This window comes from Rhincodon typus, chromosome 1 (genome assembly GCF_021869965.1).
Source record: "Rhincodon typus isolate 14 chromosome 1, sRhiTyp1.1, whole genome shotgun sequence".
In the NCBI taxonomy this organism is placed as follows: Eukaryota; Metazoa; Chordata; class Chondrichthyes; order Orectolobiformes; family Rhincodontidae; genus Rhincodon; species Rhincodon typus.
Window position 1 is genome coordinate 130,901,161 of NC_063332.1, and position 22,685 is coordinate 130,923,845.

The 22,685-nt window shown below is 40.5% G+C and overlaps 1 protein-coding gene across 4 annotated transcripts in view; it reads right to left on the reverse strand.

The window, feature by feature from the left end:
* dclk2a (doublecortin-like kinase 2a) overlaps positions 1–22,685 on the reverse strand; it is a 145,851-nt gene that overhangs the window by 72,593 nt on the left and 50,573 nt on the right. For all 4 annotated transcript variants that reach the window (XM_048614800.1, XM_048614735.1, XM_048614912.1 and 1 more), the window contains exons 4-5: positions 18,550–18,622; positions 5,546–5,654 (exon numbers count right to left, since the gene is read on the reverse strand). In XM_048614800.1, coding sequence (XP_048470757.1) covers positions 5,546–5,654; positions 18,550–18,622 — 182 coding nt within the window. The remainder of the gene's footprint in view (positions 1–5,545; positions 5,655–18,549; positions 18,623–22,685) is intronic.

The following is a 22,685-nucleotide window of genomic DNA, read 5'->3' on the forward strand; positions in this document are numbered from 1 at the left end:
TTCTGATGAAGGGTCTAGGCCCGAAACGTCAGCCTTCCTGCTCCTATGATGCTGCTTGGCCTGCTGTGTTCATCCAGCTCTACACCTTGTTATCTCAGATTCTCCAGCATCTGCAGTTCCTACTATCTCTGAAACAATTTTTTCAGTCAATTGTGTTTTTCTCAGCAATAACATGTATTGGGAATTCTAGCATCAAGTAGGTGTGACAGTGTCATTATTTTAGACAAGGAGACCAATGGAGTCAGTAATGCATCAATGCTGTTATATTTCATTTTAACATCTTCATTTGATAACTTTTTTTTTGAAAAAGCGATAAACCTATCATTGGGGAAAAGATTATTGAGCTTGTAAAGTTCAAGGTTATGAATCTCTGTGTACATGCCAGGTTGTTCCGTTGTTGGGCATACATATCTATACTTATAAAGACTAGCTCGAGAGAACTGCAAGTTTTTAAACTATTTGCACATTCTCCAAATTAAAATTGATTTTACATGTGATTTCTTGGAAATGAATAAATGTCCAGTGTGTTTTTCCTATTTTTAACTGGAAATCAAATGATTTTGTAGAAACAGCTAAGCAAAGCTTTCAAGGAAATAAGAAGTGAGGTTTATTGCCTTAACTACTGGGGAAAAATGGCTTTGAGGTGGTTAGGATCCCTTTGCTAATGGGTGCTTACAGTCTTCTGTGGATTTAGAATTCTGTTCTATAGACCCAAAAGTCAGATTAAGAAAGTCATCCCTGAAGCTGCAAGGCTCCCCTGAAAATCTGTTCTCAATATAAGTCCCTGAAACCATGTTCAGAGTCTCCAAATACCAGCTTTTGTGTCTCCCCGATAAAACTTGAACTGATGGACTGTGACAAACATTCAGGAACTTGAATCAAGTTGGTTGGATCTAGAACTGGACACGTACCATCAATGTATGGCTGTTAGTAATTCAGTTTCATCAAAAAGAAATCCAGTGAATGTCAGAAGTTATCATATTCCATCCTTTGTTACCAGAACTTTGGTCCACTGGGGTTGTTTTGCCCCCTTGGACTTTACAAGAAAATCACTGCAGAAACCTTTCTTTTAGTGTTGTGAGAGTTTGCGTGTGGATGTTAAGGGGACATAGTCTAATTTCAGATCATAGCTTAGATGTTAATCAATATTTAGCACTTACTTCAAGAATAAATTTTGTTCATAATAAACAGATTATTTTGAGTTTATTAAAGAAGCCTGGTGGAAAAAAATTCTTTTATTCTGTATGGTGGTATGTGCAGAAGCATTGGCTATTTTGGTAACTGAGTAATGATGTACCTAATGGAATAGTAGAGTTTGATTATCATGCACTCCTTCTGTAACAGGTATAAGACAGTTGAGGAGCACTGCTGAAGGAATAACTGGGGTCAAATATTTTGGCAGGAACAGGCACTTTGATATGACGGGCACCTACCAGAGTGTGGACGGGGAGTGTAAGAGAAGCAAGGTTGAGTAGCTTCTTCTAAGGTTTGTTGCAGCCCCAAGATGAAATAGCATTCTGAAAGAACCCTGTAAAGGAGATCAATCAGGCTAAATTCCAGAAGGGTCACTGGACTTGAAATGTCTCGACAGATGCTGCCAGACCTGCTGAGTTTCAAAATACAGACCTAAGTCTTCAGGAATCCAGAGCAAGAACCAACCCAAGGATCCCCAGGTGAGGTCCACATATGTAATCCAGGAAGTGAGGATGTCTAGTTCTCAATGATGTGGAGGTGCTGGTGTTGGACTGGAGTGGACAAGGTCAAACGTCACATGACACCAGGTTATAGTCCAACAGGTTTGTTTAAAATCACAAGCTTTTAGACAGCAGCCCCATCGTCAGGTGAAGTGAAGAGAGCACCCAGGCACAGACTTTACAATCAGAGAGATCAAAAGATCATTCAAATGGTGTGAGTGGAGTGTCGACAGGCTGAATAACAAGTCTCTGCAGGTGATCAGGAGTATCAGATGGTGTGAGTAAAGTGTCAATAGTTGAATAACAAGTGAAGGGATGGCCTATAACCCGATTAAATGAGGCAGAGGGACAATTACAAAAAATTGAAAGTAAGGTGGTGCTGGAGAAAAACCAAATGACTGGAATAACATGCTAGGTTTAGGAGTCACATGCCGACGGTTGAACCAAGGTAACAAGTAACCCAAAAACTGCACAAACGAATTAAGATGGAGTGATCTCAAGAAGTTATTGAGGTGATGGTGTCAAAACAGGACAGTAAGGAAGATTTTACAGAAGAGTGTGGTGGGGTCACGTATAGTGCGACATGAACCCAAGATCATGGTTGAGGCCGTCTTCACGGGTACAGAACTTGGCTATCAGTTTCTGTTTGGCAATTCTACGTTCTTCTGTATCTTGAAGGCTGCCTTGGAGGATGCTTACCTGAAGACCGGAAGCTGAATGTCCTTGACCACTGAAGTGTTTCCCGTCTAGCGATTGTTGCGCAGTGTCCGTTCATCTGTTGTCTTAGCGTCTGCATGGTCTTGCCAAACAGAAACTGATAGCTAAGTTCCATACCCATGAAGACGGCTTCAACGTGATCTTGGGTTCATGCCATGCTACACGTGACCTCACCATATGTTCTACAAAATTTTCGTTACTGTCCTGTTTTGACATCATCACCTCGACAACTTGTTATGATCTCTCTACTTTAATTAGTTTGTACAGTTTTGGATTACTTGTTACTTTGGTGAGATCCTCGGCATGCGACTCCTTAACCTAGCATGCTATTCCAGTCATTTGGTTTTTCTCCATCACCACTTTATTTTTAATTTTTGTAATTATCTCTCTGCCCTCAATTAATCAGATTATAGGTCATTCATTCACTTGTTATCCAGCTGTTGACGCTTTACTCACACCATCTGACATGTTTGATTACCTGCAGACCTATTATTTGGCCTGTTGACACTCCACTCACACAATTTGTATGATCTTTTGATCTGTCTGATTATAAAGTCTATGCCTGGGTGCACTCTTCACTTCACCTGATGAAAGGGAAACGCTTCGAAAGCTTGTGATTTCAAATAAACCTGTTGGATTATAACCTGGCGTCATCTGACTTTTGACCTGGTTTTTAATGCATCAAGACTGCCAGGTGCAAAACCTATACCTGAGCTCTGCTAATTCCTTACCTAGGAATTCTGACATTCCAGCCATAGCCCCTTTTTCTGAAATATGGGTACACATCTATAGTAAGTTGCAGGTTCTGCCTCAAAATAAAAATGTATAACAGTACATCTCAGGACTGATCTAAGTCACAGGCTTTACTGTGCACCCTTACTGGACTTGAAGGAAAGCAACAGATGACCTGAGGATTTTTGATTAATTTAAAAATCCAAATTATTAGGCTGCAGTTTAGTGAGATCTTAAAATTTGAAGAAACTCTTGAACCTGACTCTACTCAGCCCTCTTCCAAATTTAGTGGAGATGAGGGCAGGATGCTGCCAAAAGGTAAGATAGCCATTTAAGGAATCTGAAGAAACTGGGAGCCTCATACTTAAAATCAGTTTTTAACCCAGAAACTCATCTATTATGTGACAATTTATTTTCTTTGTCATCACAGTATGTTCTCAAATGCTCTACAGTCAATTATGTGCTTTGGCAATGTAGTCACTGCTGTCAAATTGGGCTAAGCAATATTCCACATAACAACCACATAACCTGTTTTATAAATATGGGAGATAAACATTATTCAGGACACTCGGGATAAACCTTCCTCTAAACAAAATAGTAGCAGCCGTATCTTGATTTAGTGTTTCACCTGAAAGACAATATGTCTGGCATTGCAGCACTCCTCAGTACTCCAATGAACGGTTCATCTAGACTTTTACATACATCTCTGAAATGGATCTTGAAATACCATAACATCTTTGATTCCTACATGAGATATGAGTATGTCTGGCTAAACCTGTATTTATTACCAAAATGCCCGTTGAACTGGAGAAGGTAGAAGTGAGCTGCTTTCTTGAACCGCAGCAGTTCTTGGGGCGTTGGGACATCCACAGCACAGTTAGGTAGAGAGTTCATGATTTTAACCTGGATACAGTGAACAAATAGTAAAATAATTGCAAGTCAGGATGGTGGGTGGCTTGGGAGAGGAACTTGCAAGTGATGTTTTTCCCTTGTATCTGCTGCCTGTGTCCTTCTAGGCGGTAGAGGTCACAGTTGTTGTTGAAGGAGCTTTGGTGAGGTACTGCAATGCATCTTGTACATGCTATGCATGCTGCTACATTGAGTCAGTGGTAAAAGAAGTGAATGTTGAAGGTGACGAATGGGGTACCAATTAAGCAGGCTGCTGTGTCTTGGATGGTGTAAAGCTTCTTGTGTGTTGTTGGAGCTGCACTCATCTAGGCAAGTAAAGTGTTCCATCACATCCCTGACTCGTGCCTTGTAGATAGTGGATAGGGTTTTGGGAGACGGGGTGAGTTACTCATTTCAGGATTCCCAGTCTTTTAACTGCTCTTGCAGCCACAGTATTTATATGGCTGGTCTAGTTCAGTTTCTGGTCATTGATAACACCCAGGAGGTTGATAGTAAGGCATTCAATTATGACAATGCGTTTATATGGCAAAGAATGATGATTGTTGTCGAGAGTGATTGCCTGGCACTTCTGTGGTACAAATCAGTATCTCAGGAGTTGCAAATGGTGTTGAACACTGTTCAGTCATCAGACAGTCGCACTTCTGACCTTATGATGGAGGGAAAGTCATTGATGAAGCAATTGAAGATGGATGGTCTGAGGACACTACCCTGAGGAACTCCTGCAGAGATGTCCTGGTGCTGAGATGACTGACCTCCAGCAACCACAGCCATCTTTCTTTGTGCTAAGTATGATTCCATCTAGCAGACAGTTTTCTCCTGATTCCCACTGACTGCAGTTTTGCTACGGCTTCTTGATGCCACACTCAGTCGAATGCTGCTTTTGATCTCAAGGGCAATCAATCTCACCTCACCTCTGGAGTTCAGCTCTTTTGTTCATGTTTTGATCAAGGCGATAACAAAGTCAGAAGCTAAGTGACCCTGGTGGAACCCAAACTTAGTATCAGTGAACAAGTTATTCCATTGCAAGTTCAGCCTGGCAGAAGTCAATGTCCACTTCTACCGCTTTACTGATGATTTGGAATAGACTGATTGATTGCTAATTGGCCCAGTTGGATATGTCCTGCTTTTTGGTGAAGAGAACATACCTGAGCAATTTTCCACATTGTAGATAGATGCCAGTCTTGTAGCTGTATTGGAACAGCTTGGTTTAGGGCAAGTTCTAGAGCACATGTCCGCAATACCTTTGCTAGAATATCAACAATTGGAGATGTTTTCACTTAGGGATGAGTATGCTACTACTGAGCCACACTTGACCGCATGAGAACTTTATACATTTAGCATTTGACAAGTTGTTGGTAAGACATTTCACTAACTCTACAGAAAGAAAACTTCAGTCATATGTAAAATGCAAAACAGTCTATTAAATGAATCACATTTGAGGTGTTCCCTTAAACGTAAGTAAAGCTTCCAGGGGTATCATTATGTTAGCTTACCGTTCCACACATTCTTTAACGACAGCAAAATTCCCATCTCCAATCACCTTTCCAACTTTATATTTATCAAGAATAGTTGAAGCTGGCAAGGATCTATTTCCATTCACACCTGTGGAAGGTTCAAAGAAAATCTAGGTCATAATTTTCAGGTCTAACTGTACCACTATCTCCACATTAACCAAGGGGAAAAAAGTCCATTATCAGGGATCCATTGATTTTCTTTGTGAGCCTTTCTACAGAAATAGCTTGTTTTCGTTTGATAGCCTACTAGAACATTTTGACATAATTCTTTGTTCAACAGCATTTGCTTGCACTCATCTGCAATGATCTGCATTCCAAAATGTTCATTCAGTCATTGGCCAAGATCTAGCAGGGATCTATTGAAATCAATAACCCTGAAAGGAAATCACATGGTCCTTGAACCAAATCCATTGCAACCGTTTTGCCTTTAAAGCAGACAGCAGAGTTCAATTGTAATCGTTGGAAATTAACTAACAAAGAATGAAGCTTAGTCAAAAGCACCAAGGAACTAAGCAAGGCATCCTTAGTCTGGACATGGTCATGGCAAAAATTCTAAGTTAGAGAACACAAAATTTTAGGCATTGCTACTAAGTCCCAGCTGCAGTAATACGTGATGGTTTAACATAGATGAATCACCGTAGAGATCATTACCATGTTATCTGGCATTCTTAATGTATTTTATTATTATAGCCCACCTCCCTTCTATTCACTACATTCCTCCCCTACTCCACCCCTCTCTTACCCCCTTCCTCTCCCACATTCCTATTCCCTTTCCTCCACTCTGCCAATCTTCTCTCTCTCAACCACTTCCCCCTCCTCATCTCCCTCCTCCTTCTCTCAACTCCCTCAACTCACCACCTGTTCCTGTTCCCATCCCTTCATGGCCCCAATGCTCAGGTTCATGTCAGATGGAAGTTGAGTTATGCTTTGAGATTGTTCTGGGTTGGTTCACCCACTGCCCGTAGCAAATGTGTGGAATGGAGGCAGCAACAGTTAAGTAGGCTTGGGATGCTGGTTTGGTGAGACACAGCTGTTCCAGTGCAACCAAGTCTCAGGTTTGTGGAGGAGGAGGAGAGACCTGAGCCTTTGTGGCAGGGGTGGGGGACTGATAGGAAGGGAATCTCCTGAGCCTGGGGAAAGGAAAGAAGTGGTTCAAGTCTGAAGAAGATGGGAGGGTCCCAAACCTGGGGAGAGGAGAGGAAGTGTTTCAAATCTGGAGTGGAGGGGAGGCAAGACCCAGAGGGGATAGGGTGGATGTAAAGGGATGGTCCCAAGCCTGGGAGATTCGGGGAAAGGCTGTAGTCCTGAACATGGGAATTAGATAGTTGTATTCCTGAGACAGGGGAGGGAGTGGGGATTGGAGTCCAGAGACTGAAGGGAAGGCAGAACAGGTTAGTGCTGAGATTCAGGGATCTGGAGGGTGGCCAAGCATAGAGGCATGTTTCTAACAGGCCTGAAGAGGCTTGTAGCAGAGTTGTGAGGTCATTACTTCTGGCAGGGAAGGGTTTTAGTAGAGAATTGGAAGGGTGGAGTGAACTACAAGATTTTGGTTCTTTGCCGTGTTTTGAACTGTAAAGGTTTTCATTAAAGTATTTTCAGGATGGCAAGGTGTAACTAGTTGAATGCCAGAGGATCAGTGCAGGGATTACAATTATTTATAATATATATAAATGACTTGGATGATAGAAGTGATTATACTAGAGACACGTTTGAGGATGACACAAAGAGTCTGCACAGGGACGAAGACAAGTTAAGCAAGTGGGCAAAAAATTGGCAGATGGAATATAATGTAGGAAAATGTGAGGCTACGCACTTTATTAGGAAAAATACAGGAGCTGTTATTGCACAGAGGATTTAGGAGTGCTTGGGCATAAATCACAAATAGCGAGCATCCAAATTCAATGGATAATAGAGATAGCAAATGGAATGTTGGCCTTTATTTCAAAGGGAATAGAGTATAAAAAGTGAAGTCTTTCTAAAACTATACGTGGCACTAGTGTGAAGATAAAATGGGTCTGTGAGGTGTATTTTGTCCTGTTTTTCTTCATGCAGAGAAGTTGAGACAGAGGTACCAAGCAGTCTGTTCCAAGTTAACAAAATGAACAGCATGTGAAGCCTTAGGTTGTTTTTTAAAAGTTGGAACAATCAAAGCAGCATGAGTAGGTGGGGTCAGGCTCCCACAGAGCCAGGATTTTAGTTTAGCTTTCAGCAGTGCTGGATCTAGAAGCTGTTATTCCTCTCTCTGTTTCAACTAAAAGCTGGAGTTCTCTCTGCTGCTAGAATTGCATGTCTGACAATCTATTTTATTGAATTTGCCTTTGCCAAAGTCATGTTTATGGAATGTTATTATATTGGAACTGTTGCTGTTTAATAGTTAAATAATCTATTATTCTGTTAAGTTTTCCAATAGAGTTAAAGTTAGATCAATTATATGATCTTTTGTTTGAACTTTAACTGTAGAGTAAGAATAAAGTACGTTTGCTTAAAGCCGAGTCACGTAAAAAATTAAATTACATCTGGAATACAGCACCTTACACTTAAATAAGAAAAGTTAGGGTCTACGCTATCTCTTTGTTATATTTGAAGGGGGATTAGTCTGATCCATAACACTAATCAGAACACAACGGGAATACTGTAAACAGTTTTGGTACCCTTAACTAAGAAAGGCCAAACTAGCATTGGAGGGAGTCTCGAGAATGTTCACTAGGTTGATACCAGTTATGGTGGGACTATGTTAGAAGGAGAGTTTGAGTTGGTTGGGTGTGTATGGATTGGAGTTCAGAAGAAGGAGAAGTGGCTTAATTAAAACATAAGATTCTCAGTAGACTGGACAGGGTGGGTGCAAAAAGGTTGTCTCCCCTTATGGGTGAGACTGGAGTATCGGGCATATTTTCAGAATAAGGGGCTACCCATTTAAGATAGAGATGAGGAGGAATTTCTTTTCTCAAAAGATTATACATCTGTGGAATTCATTATCACAGAGGACTGTAGAGGCTGGGTCATTAAGTATATTCAAGGATGAGATAGACAGATTTTTAGTCAGTAAGGGAATCAAGGGTTATGGGGAAAATGGTGCTGAGGATTATCAGATGAGCCATGATCTCACTAAGTGGTGGAGTGGACTTGATGGGCTAAATCTACATCATATGGCTTTAAGAAAGTTAAAAATATTTTATTCACAATATATTTTTATCCGTTTCTGATCTTGTCCCTGTAAGAGTAAACTTTGATGGGATGTCCAGTTTCCTTGGTTGTAGTGCAGCCTGGATGTTGAAGAGAACCATGCCTTGGGCTATGGTGGCTTAGCAGCCAAATAGACAAGGACTGAAAGCAAGGGAGTACCAGAATTTTCATTCAGAGGCCTTGAAGTAACAGTGATGCAGTTCCAAGTCACGATAGTGCCTGGCTTGAAGGTTAGTTGCACGTGGTAGAGCTCTCCGGCATCTGTTGGTTTCTGACTTTCCAGGTAGGCGAGGTCATGAGTTTGGAGTGTGCTGTCAAAGGAGTGTTGGCAGATAGGCGTGTCATTCGTTTTTGTTTCTCATTATATACAATTAAACTTATTTCCACTGTCTTATACATCTCTTAATGTTGCTGCACATATTTTATTACTTATGACGTTGACTTTTGTTATCATCCCCTCACCTCTGCTCCTCATCAGAGTTAGTGAGTCTGGCAGAGTGGACACAGAGGTCTCCTTGGTGTCGTGGGTGAGAGTGCAGGCACAGAGGTCACTGTGGCAAAGTGGATACAAAGATCACTCTGATAGAGTGGCACAGAGGTTACCCTGGCAGGGTCCACTCTGACAGAGGGGCCAGAGAATGACCAGAGAGAAATGCAGCATGCCAATTGTATTGGAAAGTGCAAAGGAAGCTCTTAGAAAAAAATGTTGAGAAAAGGAGAAAAAATTTGTATACCTTTATTCAAATCATATCATGGAGGAAGCTGTATTTGGTAACTCATGCCCACTTCTCCAAAATATGACAAGTTGTGAACAGTTTTGAACTCATGACTCTGGACCATAATGTTAAATGAGCACTTATCTGTGATCAAGACTTGTTCCAAAGTACACATTTTGATTTTAAATGATGTACTGATATATTTGAACTGCCATCGAACATAGATGCTATGACAATATTTTCTGATTGGGTACATTCCTTCATCCAAATCATTGATGAAAAGTGTCGTGAGAAGTTAGATTGATATTTTAACCTTCAGAAATGAATAACGATTGCTTCATGCTAGCAGTAAACTGATGTCTCCTCACAATAACATTTTTATTTTTTAGTTATTTACTGTCTTAGGTAGTCATATTGTCTCCTTTATAAGTATCTCCATAGCACACAGCACATTATCTGAGGAGATAATGATGATGTTCAGTTGGATTTCCTTGTCCTGAATTGATCGGTGCAAAATTGAGAATGGAATATAAGTATATCCTAAGCAATCACGGCTAGTTCATACACAGTCTACAACTTATTGCACTGTCACATATTTCTTCCCAAAGCCACATGTCACTCTTCTGATGTTACAGAACACTAATTTCCTTCTCTTAACTCGTCTGAAATTTTAAAATACTCTACAGTCCTCAATCCTGCTCCTCAATTGTTATTGACTAAGCTTCTTTTGAACAATTGAAATAGGAACAGGAGTAGACCATTCAGTCATTGAGCCCATTCCAACATTCAGTTTGATCATGGCTAACCTATGCCTCACCTACCATTTACCCACTTCTGCCCCATATCCCTGACACCCATACTGATTAAAAATATATCAATCTCGGTCTTCAAAGCTTGCATTGTTTTAGCATCGACAGTTTTTTAAGAGACAGAATTCCTGATTCCTAACATATTTTGCGTTAAAAAGTGCTTTCTGATTTCACTCCTGAACAGACTGGCTGCAATTTTAAAGTATGTCCTCTTGTTCTTGATTTCCCCAACAGATGAAATACTTTATTGCACCTCCCATACTGAATTGTTGTACATTTAAAACAAAAATGATCAGATCATCCTTCAATCTTCAATACTTGTGCCATGTTTACGCTTTCAAACTTCAAACCTATAAGTGCCAGCATCACTCTAAGGAATCTGTGTTCCACCTCCTTGACAGCCAATATGTCTTTCCTGAGGTATTTGGTGCCAAAACTACTTCAGATGGGACATTCCCAAGGCACTATAGCTCTATACAATTGAAACATTATTTCAAATCATCCACAATACAATAATAAAACAAAGACACACATTAAATTAGGCTTTTGGTTGTGATTAGTCCTGTCTACCAACTTGATTAGACTTGTGCACTTGGTCTCTCAAATCCATTTGTTCATCTACAGTTACTGACATCTCATTATTAACAACATACTCTGATTTATCTTTGAAATCTTCACATATGAAATTTCCAGTTTAACTCAAAAGACTATCTCCAATTCCATGCACTCTCAAATATTTTTATCAATTACCTCTTGCATGGAGCCTGACTGAATATCCATGCAGCCAACTTCCACAGAAAATCCCTTGTCTCCCTTACAAATGATCTCCTCAAAACATTCAATCAGATTTGGCTTTCAAGACTTATCCCTTTAAAAAAAGCTGTGCTGGCTTTGTCTGATCAGCATATAGTTATTCTGGTTTTGTCCTTAAATAATTTTAATACCACCTCCACAACAGCCATCAAACTGAGAGGTCTGTAGTCACCCGGTTTTGTACTCCTACCCTTCTTAAGTAATGGCACGATGTTAGCAAATTTCCAGCCTAACAGTACAATTTCAAAATCAAGAGAGTTTTGCGAGATTACTACAAATGCTGCAATCAATTGTCTCTTCCAAAAAATCAGTTCCACTCTTCACCACCTATGAGAAGAAAACATTTACCAAACCTTGAACAATACTTGATATGTGGCAATTTTACATTGTGTGCTCTTGTTTCAGCCTCCATTTCCTTCAATGGAAGGACTTAAAATTATGCACGGGTTTATCACAGTCAGGTAATTTGATGCCAATAGATCTTTGCTTCAAGGAGTTGAAACTCATTCCGAGATATCAGAAGATCTTAATGAAGCAAATCCCTTTAAGATACTTCAAGAAAAATTTGACTGGAAAGTGCTTTGTCCTTCTAGTACCCAATGCTGAAGACAAGGAAAGCTAACACATTAAAAGTGTTTCCAGCAAGCAGCTTTCCCCATCATGACTGCACATTATAAATTTCAGCATACTTGAGTTCCCAAAGTCACGGTGTGCAAGGGTACCATAGTGGAAGCAGGATGCTATAAAATCAGCCCATGGGCTATAGATCTGCAGGAGTTTTTGAAGTAACAATTTAACTGCATTTGCTCCTTCAAAGAAAAGGCATAGCACTCCTGAACCATCAAACAGCCATGTCAAACACTGATCATTTCCATAAACAAGATAAATTCCTAAAACTGGCCTTAAGGATTTGTACATGTTTGGAATATTTCACCAAATCTCTAAAGAAACATGAGTTCTCAGAAAACGTTAGTGAATAGTGAAGTCATGACATCCCTGAAAAAACTAATGGGTCAAGTAATCATCTTCCAGAGAGAAATATAACCCACTGAAAAGTAATAATGTGTACGCTTCTACACACGAAGGCAATTTGCCACACAAGCTATAACTGCACTGTAAAAATTAGATATGCGAAGGATGATTTTGATGACTGTTTTTCTGCTGATGAAGAACATCAATAACATTCACCTGGACACAACAGAAAGAAGAAAAATATGCCTTCCATTTCAAAAAAGGCAGGTTTGGTTTCAGATTTTCATTTTGGAAACTTGCAGAAATCCAACTGAAATATGAATTTTCTATTCAAAATTGAAGAAATTGAATGGAAACCTTGAGGAGGTATTTTAAAATGTTATTGCATTCTTAACATCCTCATGGCTACAAAGAAAAATGTTAATAAATCTTAAAAATGGGCATCATATTTAAGGGCTGTTGGTAAGCAGTAGTCCATGAGAATTTTTTAAATCATAGAGGAACTGAAGCTTTGTTGAAATTTTGTTTCACGTTTATTATTCACATTTACATATTCATATTTATTTGAAAAATGCGCAATCTCTGGGAAATAAAATGGAGCTGTTCAAAGAGAAAAAGAAGCAATATTTCAGTCCTGTGGTCAGTTCATAAGAATATCTTTAGTGATATAATTATATAACATCTGTACCTTTTCCCTAATTGATATATGGAAACTTCAATATGGAGACTAGGACATGTTTTCCACATTTGACACTGAATATCAACATGAGTGTTTCCTGATTAAGTATAGAAAACAGCAAATGTGCAATAAAATTTACACTGACTCTCCAAAGCAAAATACAGAATGTTAGCAAAAATAAAAAAGACGAAGTGGTAGCCTTAATGATTAAGAATGAAACCACTTCAACGATAAAACAGGTATAATGAGAGGTCTAAGCAGGCAGTGGAGACATTAGGAGTAGAACCAAAAAAAGATTGAAGACTGTACTGGAGAGTTGTGTACAGCCCTCTCCCTCCAACCTTAGCTGCACCTATGAGATTGCATGTAGCAAAGACAGAATGGTTTTAGTGTGCAATTTAAGATGTAATACAGACTGGGATAAGCAGACTGGCTCTTTTTTGCACATCTTCGGGATAATTTTCTACAATATATCCTGGAACCAAATAAGGAAGCAGGTATATTCAGTTTGAATATCAATGTGATGAGAGACAGACTGTTCATAGGAAACTGAGCAAATCTGTGAAAAGATCATAAAGTATTTCATGTAATGCATAAATTGTTTGTGTCCATCAGGGCAAAAGTTCTAATTGCCGAAAGAGGGTATATTAGACTAAAGAGGTAAGAAAATTACTACAAAAAGTAAAAAAAAGCACATTCCAAGCAACAGAAGTATTAAAAGAACAATGACAGATCAAAAAACAAATTGTAAGAGCTACAAAAAGCGAGTATGATAAGAAACATGTAAGGGACATCAAAATCAGCAAAATAAATTTCTAGAATTCTACCGAGAAAGAGGGGGAGATCAAGTGCAATGTGTACCCCTTACAAGTAACATCATTGAAATTAAGGAAATAATGTGCGTGTTGAACAATTACTTTGTTTACATCAATGATAATGTTAGACATCCTAATGAAACAATTTTTCAATCGGTGATGGGAAATTGCCAAATCACTGTAAAAATAGAATGTATAAAATAATGGCACTAAAGAAGTTAACAGGACCAGACAGTTTCCAGGCTACAGTTTTAAAAGAAGTAGGTGTGAACATTGCTAATATCCTAACTATAACCTTCCAAAGTTCTTTTGATTTGGGGGCTATTCAATAGACTGAAAAATGATATATATCACTCCACTATTTAAATAAAGGAAGGCGGGAAGTCAGGGCAGTATAGACCAGTTGGTCTAGCATGAGCTGTCAGGAATTATAATCTACTAAATACAGAATAATTGAACACTCTGGAAATTTTAAGCTGATTGCGAGAGCCAGTGTATGAATTTATAAAGAATAGATCATGCCTGACAAATTGCATGAATTTTTCTGAGAGGTAACTATATAGTGGACAGAGGAATGTCAATGGATATGGTTATATGAAATTCCAAAATGTATTTGATAAAGTCCTCTATAAGAGGTTGCTTATTAAGTTTGAAGTGTATGAAATTGAAAATAAATTATTGAACAAGTTAGCAGATATGCTGATGACAGGAGACAATGAGTAGAGATAATGGACAGGTACTCTGATACATAGAATGTGTCCAGTGGTGGTCTGCATGACTATGGTGGGGCATCAGCTACTTATGGTAATTAATAATAACTTAGTAATGAGGTACAAAGCCATGCATCCAAGTTTGCCAATGAAACAACAATAGGCTGCATTATAAGCTATATGGACAGGAGCATAAAATTATAAAAAGAGATATTAACACGTTAATCAAATGGAGGTTACAGGATTGTGGAGATACTTGGTTTGATTTTTTTTTATTTCAAAAAGGTCAATGAAGGACAATAGAACATGTTTTAAATAATGCATTTCTTGAAAATCTCATGTCTTTTGGTAACTGCTTGTTTATTGCAGACTCCTGCCTGGGTTTACCATTGTCTGGTTGCAGCTTCTACTTTAGAGATTGTTTCATTTCTGAAGTTGGTGACCAACCTGGCGAAGGAGAAGAACCTCGCAGCTCAGCTCTCTTGTTCCTGAAAACCCTCCTGTTGTGAATCCAGTATGGTATCTGGAGCACAGGTCCAGTTTGAACACTGATTGTGTTTCCAAAAGAGAGTCTGGAAAAATCCTCAATGTTGCATTTCCTGAGAAAGTTGCATTGGCTTCATCCTAGAAACATCTGTCTATGTTTTGTATGTTAGAACCTTCACTGATTTTTCATTATTTTTACTTTTTTTAATCAATTTTGGATTGGGGCAGTGAAGGGGGAGCTAAGATTGATGTTTGGACTGTGGTCAACAGCTTGTGTTGATAGGAAAACAGACTAAACAAACTTTTGTTTATTCAGCAGGCCGGTCCTCAAATTAATTGCAGGTTGATTCTCGATCAAAACGTTCTGCAGACACTTTGTCACTGGGGAAGAGCATTGTGTTTAAACAAATAGCAGAAGTTGGCTATTGATGAGGTCAGTACTTAGACATTTTTCTATCAAGTCTGGAAAGACTTTACTCTCAAGCAGATCTTGAATGGTTGATGAGACCTCATGGGGGAGATGGTCAGTCTGTCAGGGAGTGGTCAGAGCTTGAACTCAATTTTGGTTTGCGTTTTCTGTGAAGAAATAGGAATCTGGCTGTTGATGTTACAGCATGGAGTTTCAAAAGCTCCCTGCCTAAACTCCTTTATCAGCTCTTGGCAGTTCAGTGAATAGAGAACAAAGTTTTAAGTATTATCCACCCTGATTGATACCTTCAGAAAATCAACAAAGAAACCATCATCTATGCCTGTGGAATAACAAGCCATGAAAACCACTTAAGTAATCTGGTTAGTTTTTTTTAAACTTATCCCTTAACTGTGTTTGTCGGTGTTTTGTGTGACTGGAACCGAAAACGAGAGCGGTTGGGTTTAAAACATAGACCAATTAGATAATTAGAATTTGTTGGTTAATTTTACTCTGCTAAGGTAACTACATTATTAATGGACGAGTTCGGCTAAGCGGATGAGGGTGTTAGTGGAGGAGGACTGGTCAGGCCTGCGGGACAGGAAGAAAAGGAGGACCTTTAGGCCATCTGCCTGGGGAATGCAGGTGTATAGGGAGTGGATGTCCATGGTAAAGATGAGGTGTTGGGGACCGGGGAATTGTAAGTTTTGGAGGAAGTGGAGGGCGTGGGTGCTGTCACGGACGTAGTTAGGGAGTTCCTGGACCAAGGGGGAGAAAATGGAGTCGAGACCCTCATTTGACACCCTCATCCGCTTAGCCGAACTCGTCGTCACCCTCAACAACTTCTCTTTCAATTCCACCCACTTACTACAAAGGGGGTGGCCATGGGTACCCGCATGGGCCCAAGCTATGCCTGCCTCTTTGTAGGTTACATGGAACAATCCCTCTTCCGTAGCTACACTGGCCCTAAATCCCACCTCTTCCTCCGTTATATTGACGACTGTATCGGTGCTGACTCGTGCTCCCACGAGGAGCTCGAACAGTTCATCCACTTCACCAACACCTTCCACCCCAACCTTAGGTTCACCCTGGACCATCTCTGATACCTCTCTCTCCTTCCTGGACCTCCCTACTTCCATCTCTGGCAAACACCTGGAAACTGATATCCATTTCAAGCCCACCGACTCCCACAGCTACTAGAATACACCTCCTCCCACCCACCTTCCTGCAAAAATGCCATCCCTATTCCCAATTCCTTCGCATCCGCTGCATCTGCTCCCAGGATGAGGCATTCCACTCCCAAACATCTCAGATGTCCTCGTTTTTCAAGGACCGCAACTTCCCCCACTTAGTGGTCGAGAACGCCCTCGACTGTGTCTCTCGCATTTCCCGCAACTCATCCCTCACACCCCGTCCCCGCAATAACAACCAAAACAGAATCCCCCTCGTCCTCACTTACCACCCTACCAACCTCCGGATCCAATGCATCATCCTCCGACACTTCCGCCATCTGCAATCCGACCCCACCACCAAAGACATTTTTCCCTCCCCACCCTTATCTGCTGTCTGGAGGGACCACTCTCTCCGGGACTCCCTTGTCAGCTCCACACTCCCCTCCAGACCCACCACACCCGGCACTTTTCCCTGCAACCGCAGGAAGTGCTACACCTGCCCCCACACCTCCCCCCTCACCCCCATCCCAGGCCCCAGGAAGACTTTCCACATCAAGCAGACGTTCACCTGCACATCTGCTAATGTGGTATACTGCATCCACTGTTCCCGTTGTGGCCTCCTCTACATCGGGGAAACCAAGCGGAGGCTTGGGGACTGCTTTGCAGAACACCTACGCTCGGTTCGCAATAAACTACTGCACCTCCCAGTCACGAACCATTTCAACTCCCCCTCCCATTCCTCAGACGACATGTCCATCCTGGGCCTCCTGCAGTGCCACAACGATGCCACCCGAAGGTTGCAGGAACAGCAACTCATATTCCGCTTGGGAACCCTGCAGCCCAATGGTATCAATGTGGACTTCACAAGCTTCAAAATCTCCCCTCCCTCTACCGCATCCCAAAACCAGCCCAGCTTGACCCGCCTCCCTAACCTGACCTTCCTCCCACCTATCCCCTCTTCCCACCTCAAGCCCCAGCCCCATCTCCTACCTACTAACCTCATCCGGCCCTCTTGACCGGTCCGTCCTCCCTGGACTGACCTATCTCCTCCCTAACTCCCCACCTACACTCACCTTTACTGGCTCCATCCCCGCCTCTTTGACCTGTCTGTCACCTCTCCACCTATCCTCTCCTCTATCCATCTTCTATCCGCCTCCCCCTCTCTCCCTATTTATTTCAGAACCCCCTTCCCCTCCCCCATTTCTGAAGAAAGGTCTAGGCCCGAAACGTCAGCCTTCCTGCTCCTCTGATGCTGCTTGGCCTGCTGTGTTCATCCAGCTCTATACCTTGTTATCTCAGATTCTCCAGCATCTGCAGTTCCTACTATCTCTGGTTATTCAAAAGCCTAGTTTGGAACTATTGGGGTCAATTTTGACAGTCTTTATAAGTTTTAATTTTACTGTGCTATGAATATAGAGGTAGAAAGGCTGATTTGGTTTGGTTGTCTGTCTCTGTGTTGTAACAGGTGACAAATATCTACACATGCCAGAATATCAACAAACAACCAAAAAACATGCCAGATCTTATCCTTTTTTCCTTTCAAGAATGATGATTTCTTGGCCAAAAATGTTTCATCCCTACCGAAGTGAGATTCTGCCTGGAGAAATCCATATTTTTCCTTTATTCAGTGTGTGTGTATCGATGTTTGTTTGTGTGTTTTGGATTATTCAGTGGGACAAACATTACATAATCTTATTACAAACTGCATGTGTTACCAAATCCTGCATCGTCATGGAATAGCGTTTTTTGTACTAACACAATAACAGTAAATCTTCACCAGGTGTTCTGAAGAACAGTCGTATCAGACTAGAAATTGTTTAACTTTGTTTCTCTCTCCAGAGATGCTACCGGACCTGCTGGCTTTCTGCAGTACTTTCTGTCTCTTCTGATCTGGAGGGTAGTCCAAAATCTGGGAAACTCTGAGATCTGGCACAATCATAGGCCTAGAAAAATGCTCATTCAAAACCGTTGCTTCTGTAGATTTTGGACATTGGATCTGTAATTGGAACAATGTTCCACAAATGGCAATTGATACTAGGTCTGTGATTGATGAAACTATGTTAACCAATTGGATTAAGACATATAGGACAAAGGCAGCCACACAGAATTTGGTCAGGGACTAAGGTTTAAAACTCTAAGGCTCCTCTTTCTAAAGCCCTAAATCTCCACTGTACCTTTAGAAACAAGTAACATTCAGAATGTTCCAAAGCATGACCACTTACCTTCTGAACTGGTGCCATTGGCTTGCTGAGGTACTCCATTCACATTGGCAGACAGACCTATCTGGTGAATAATCTGTAAAATAATACAATTTTCACTTTAGAGAGCCATTGGCTATAGGAAGTAAGTCTAAGCATTGCACAGTAACATGGCAATATATTTTGGGCAGGAAAAGGTAACTTGGTACCTTTAATGGTTTGTTACATTTCTTGGATTACTATCATGATTAAATTCAATTGAAAGTTAATACCAACACACAGCCATTTGGGCATGGCTGTAGCTTTTTTGTGAGAAAAATAGCAAGAAGATGGAGACAATTTGTCAAAATATAGTTCTGTGATAAAAAAAACCTTTGCATAAAATTAAATGCATTTGCTATTGATTGTTGCAATTAAATAAAGTATATAGAAATGATCAATGTTTTATTGTGAATTTTAATAAACTAACCTAATGGCTGTTTTGTGACTGGTGCACCTGCGCAATAACTGGTCAATTTGTGACCACGTATCCTCTAATTTAGCATTTGTTACATCGGGCTAATTTTCAAATTGGGAGGCGATGGCCTAGTGGTATTATCGCTGGACTGTTAATCCAGTAACTCAGATAACATTCTGGGACCTTGGGCTTGAATCCCGCCATAGCAGATGGTGGAATTTGAACCCAATAAATATCTGGAATTAAGAGTCTAATGATGACTGTGAATCCATTGCTGATTGTTGTAAAAACCCATCTGGTTCACTAATGTCTTTTAGGGAAGGAAACTGCCATCCTTACCTGGTCTGGCCTACGTGTGACTCCAGACCTATAGCAATGTGCTTGACTCTAACTGCCCTCTGGGCAATTAATGCTGCCTAGCCAGCGACACCTTCATCCTAATTTTTAAAAATGCATACTTTTTGAGCATTTATCAGAAAAACACAGGTGCACTTCCAATACTAGAAGCAATAATCTGGGCAAGAGTCGGCATTTGTCCAGTTATATTCTCTGGGGTTTAGTGAGGGTCTTATGTATCTGTGAAGTTGTAACACATGAATGGCTAAACTCTCATTTAAGACAAAGTGAATTCCCTCAGCATGTTAGCACAATGGATAGATATTCAACAAGATTCCCACATCGCCTTATTCATTAGAATGATTTATTGCCTGAAATCCTGAATTTGAATTCGATGCCAGCAGGTCAAAGAGGAGCAGAAACACTACTGTCCCACATTTTTTAAAACTAAATTTCTACAGTCTCTGATTTAATTGATGCCGTGATTTGAACCATGGGGGAATTTTGACCTTGGGCAATAATGCAAGATATTTATAATGGGTGCGGTTAGGTCAGTCATCCCTTCTATTTGTCCTGACATTTATATCCATTGACATCAATGGAAATGAAAATTGGACAGACACATAATAAGTGGCTGCTCTGTCACTGCAGATATAGCACCTTTGCCAAAGTCAAAAGCTCCCCATGGAGTTTTACAACTCAAAATGAAACCAGAACTGCTGGAAATATTCAGCAGGTTAGGAGGCATGTGTGGACAGAGGAAGTGCAATTTTTCAAGTCAATGACTATGCATGAAATCTGATGAAAGATCATTGACCTGAAATGAAGAAAAACATTTTCATGTAGCAAGTGGTTAGGATCTGGAATGGAACTGCCTGAGAGCCAGGTGTAGGCATGTGCAATTGAGGCGTTCAAGAGGGAATTGGATTGCTATATATGCTAAATACCAGGAGAACAGTCAAGTGGCAACTGAAGGGTCACCGGACCCGAAACGTTAACTCTGATTTTTTTCTTCACAGATGCTGCCAGACCTGCTGAGCTTTTCCAGCAACTTCTGTTTTTGTTCATAGCTATTTTAACTTGCTTTAAAATGTTGTGGATTCTGCTACTTTAGCAAGATTTGTCACAGCTGTCACAACATGAGTGGAGCTTTCAGAGCAGGGTGTTGGATATGGATTGGGGCCTTGAGTCTATTCAGCGAGGATAGACACACTTTATGAAAATGTCTTCGACAACTTTGTTGGTACAGATCCTCAAAGATGAGTTGCATAATTGTAATAATGTTCAGTTAGCCAAGTCTGGCAGAGGTTTGCACCCTACTATGTTCACTTTTCAGTTGTTTTCTTTTGCATTACATCCCCTTGAGTTTTCACGTGCCTTTTATAACTTCAAATTTCTTGACTCATTTGAGAAAATCCAGCTTTGCTGCTATTTCAGCTAAGTTCTTATCTATCACTAGCTATTGTTTGAATGATTACATGAATATTGTGCATAAAGAAACACAAGAACATAGGAATCTGAACAGACATTCAGCCTGTTGACTTTGTTCTGCCAACATTAGTCTATGATTGTTCTGCACCTGAACTCCATCTGCCTGCCTTGGTTCTGCAGCCTGTGTTATTCTAGTCCAAACAATAATCTAGTAATCTCAGATTGGAAATTTTTAAGTGACCTAGCCCAAACTGCTTTTGGGGTTCAGAAATCTAGATTTACATCATTATTTATGCTTTTAAACATCACCCTTCAATAGCTCACTCGAATTTTAAGGTTATGTCCCATTGTTGTGGATGCTGTCACGAGAGGGTTATCCACCTTATCAAATCCTTTAGTCACCTTAAATATATCAATTAAATTGCAATATAATGTTCAATATAAATTACTTTATAATCTTCTATATTCCAGGGAAAATAAGCCAATTCTAAACAACCTCTCATGACTTCATCCTTTTATCCATAGTGTCATCCTGGTGAACCTGTATTATACTCCCGTAAAGCCAATGTAATGTTGAATTACAGTGCCCAGAACTGAAAGCAATACTCTAACAAGTCTAGCCAGAGCTCTATATAGCTATAAGATCACTTTCACTCATTTGTATTCCAGTCCTCTTGACATAAAGGCCAACATTTTTTTATATTACTTTTTGTAACTGCCCTCTAGCTTTTAATGATTTCTATATTTGGACCCATAAGACTTTATGCCACAGTCCTAGCTTTTTACCATTTAGAAAATGCTGTGATCCATCTTTCTTAGATACAAAGTAGATGACCTCATACTGTTTCCACATTGAATTTCATCTGCCAGTTTTCTGCCCACTCATCAGCATCCCTTTGTCCCTTTCTGTTTCTATTTACTATTTTCAATTCTACATAACTTTGTGTTGTGAGCAAATTTAGATACGGTTCTCTCCAATTCATCATCTATAGTGAAAAGCTGAGGTTCTAGTTCAAATCCTGGATGCCAAACTAGTAAACATCTAGTAATTTGAGTACATTTGAGAGAGATTTTATATAAAATGGCTAACTATCTGAGTCAGGAAGGAGACCAAAGCTATGCAGGAAGCCTGGAGACGTTATCTGTATGAAACTGTGTCAAGAAGAGTGCATCTCCCTTTGTGAGCCCATCTGAGGTGCACTGTTACATCCCCTCCATACCTGCAAACTCATCTCCATTATTACCCTTCACCACCTCAACACCTCCCCACCCCCAGCCTCTTGAGTACACTTCCCTGCCTTCCCTCTAGCACCTAAGAGCCTAACCCCAGACATATTTGGCTTCTTTGCTATGATGGGACGGCCTACAGTGCTAGCAGTGACTACCACTCTCACTGGTATTACTGGGACTACAGTGCTGTAGGGCATCAACTTATCCAGAAACTTCAAAGGTAGATTTCAGTCCAAGAAAGGATTGGAATTCTTGTCTTAAAGCAATTAATGTTGCTCCCATTGTTAACTTGCCTTGGGACAACTATCTGGTTGATGGGCATGGACCTCCCCACTGTTTTAGACAGGACAGCAGGGACTGTAGTTCCTGTAAATCCCAACCCTTCCCCATAAATCAAAATTCCCTTCTTTTCTTTGTTTTCTCATGGGTTGTGAGCATTATACTCTAGGTCAGCATTTGTTGCCCATCCCTAACTAAAGAGGGTGGTGCATTGTGAGCTGCCTTTTTGAATGAAGTTAGACCTATAGCACTGTTAGGGAAGATTCTGATGCTGTGACAGTGAGGGAACATCAATGTATTGCCAAGTTAGGATGGTGTGTGACTTGGAGGGAAGCTTGAAGATGTTGCCACTCTCAAGCATCTGCTGCCCTTTCTTTTCTGGAATCGTGGATTTGTGAGGTGCAATTGTAGGAGGTTTAATGTTTTA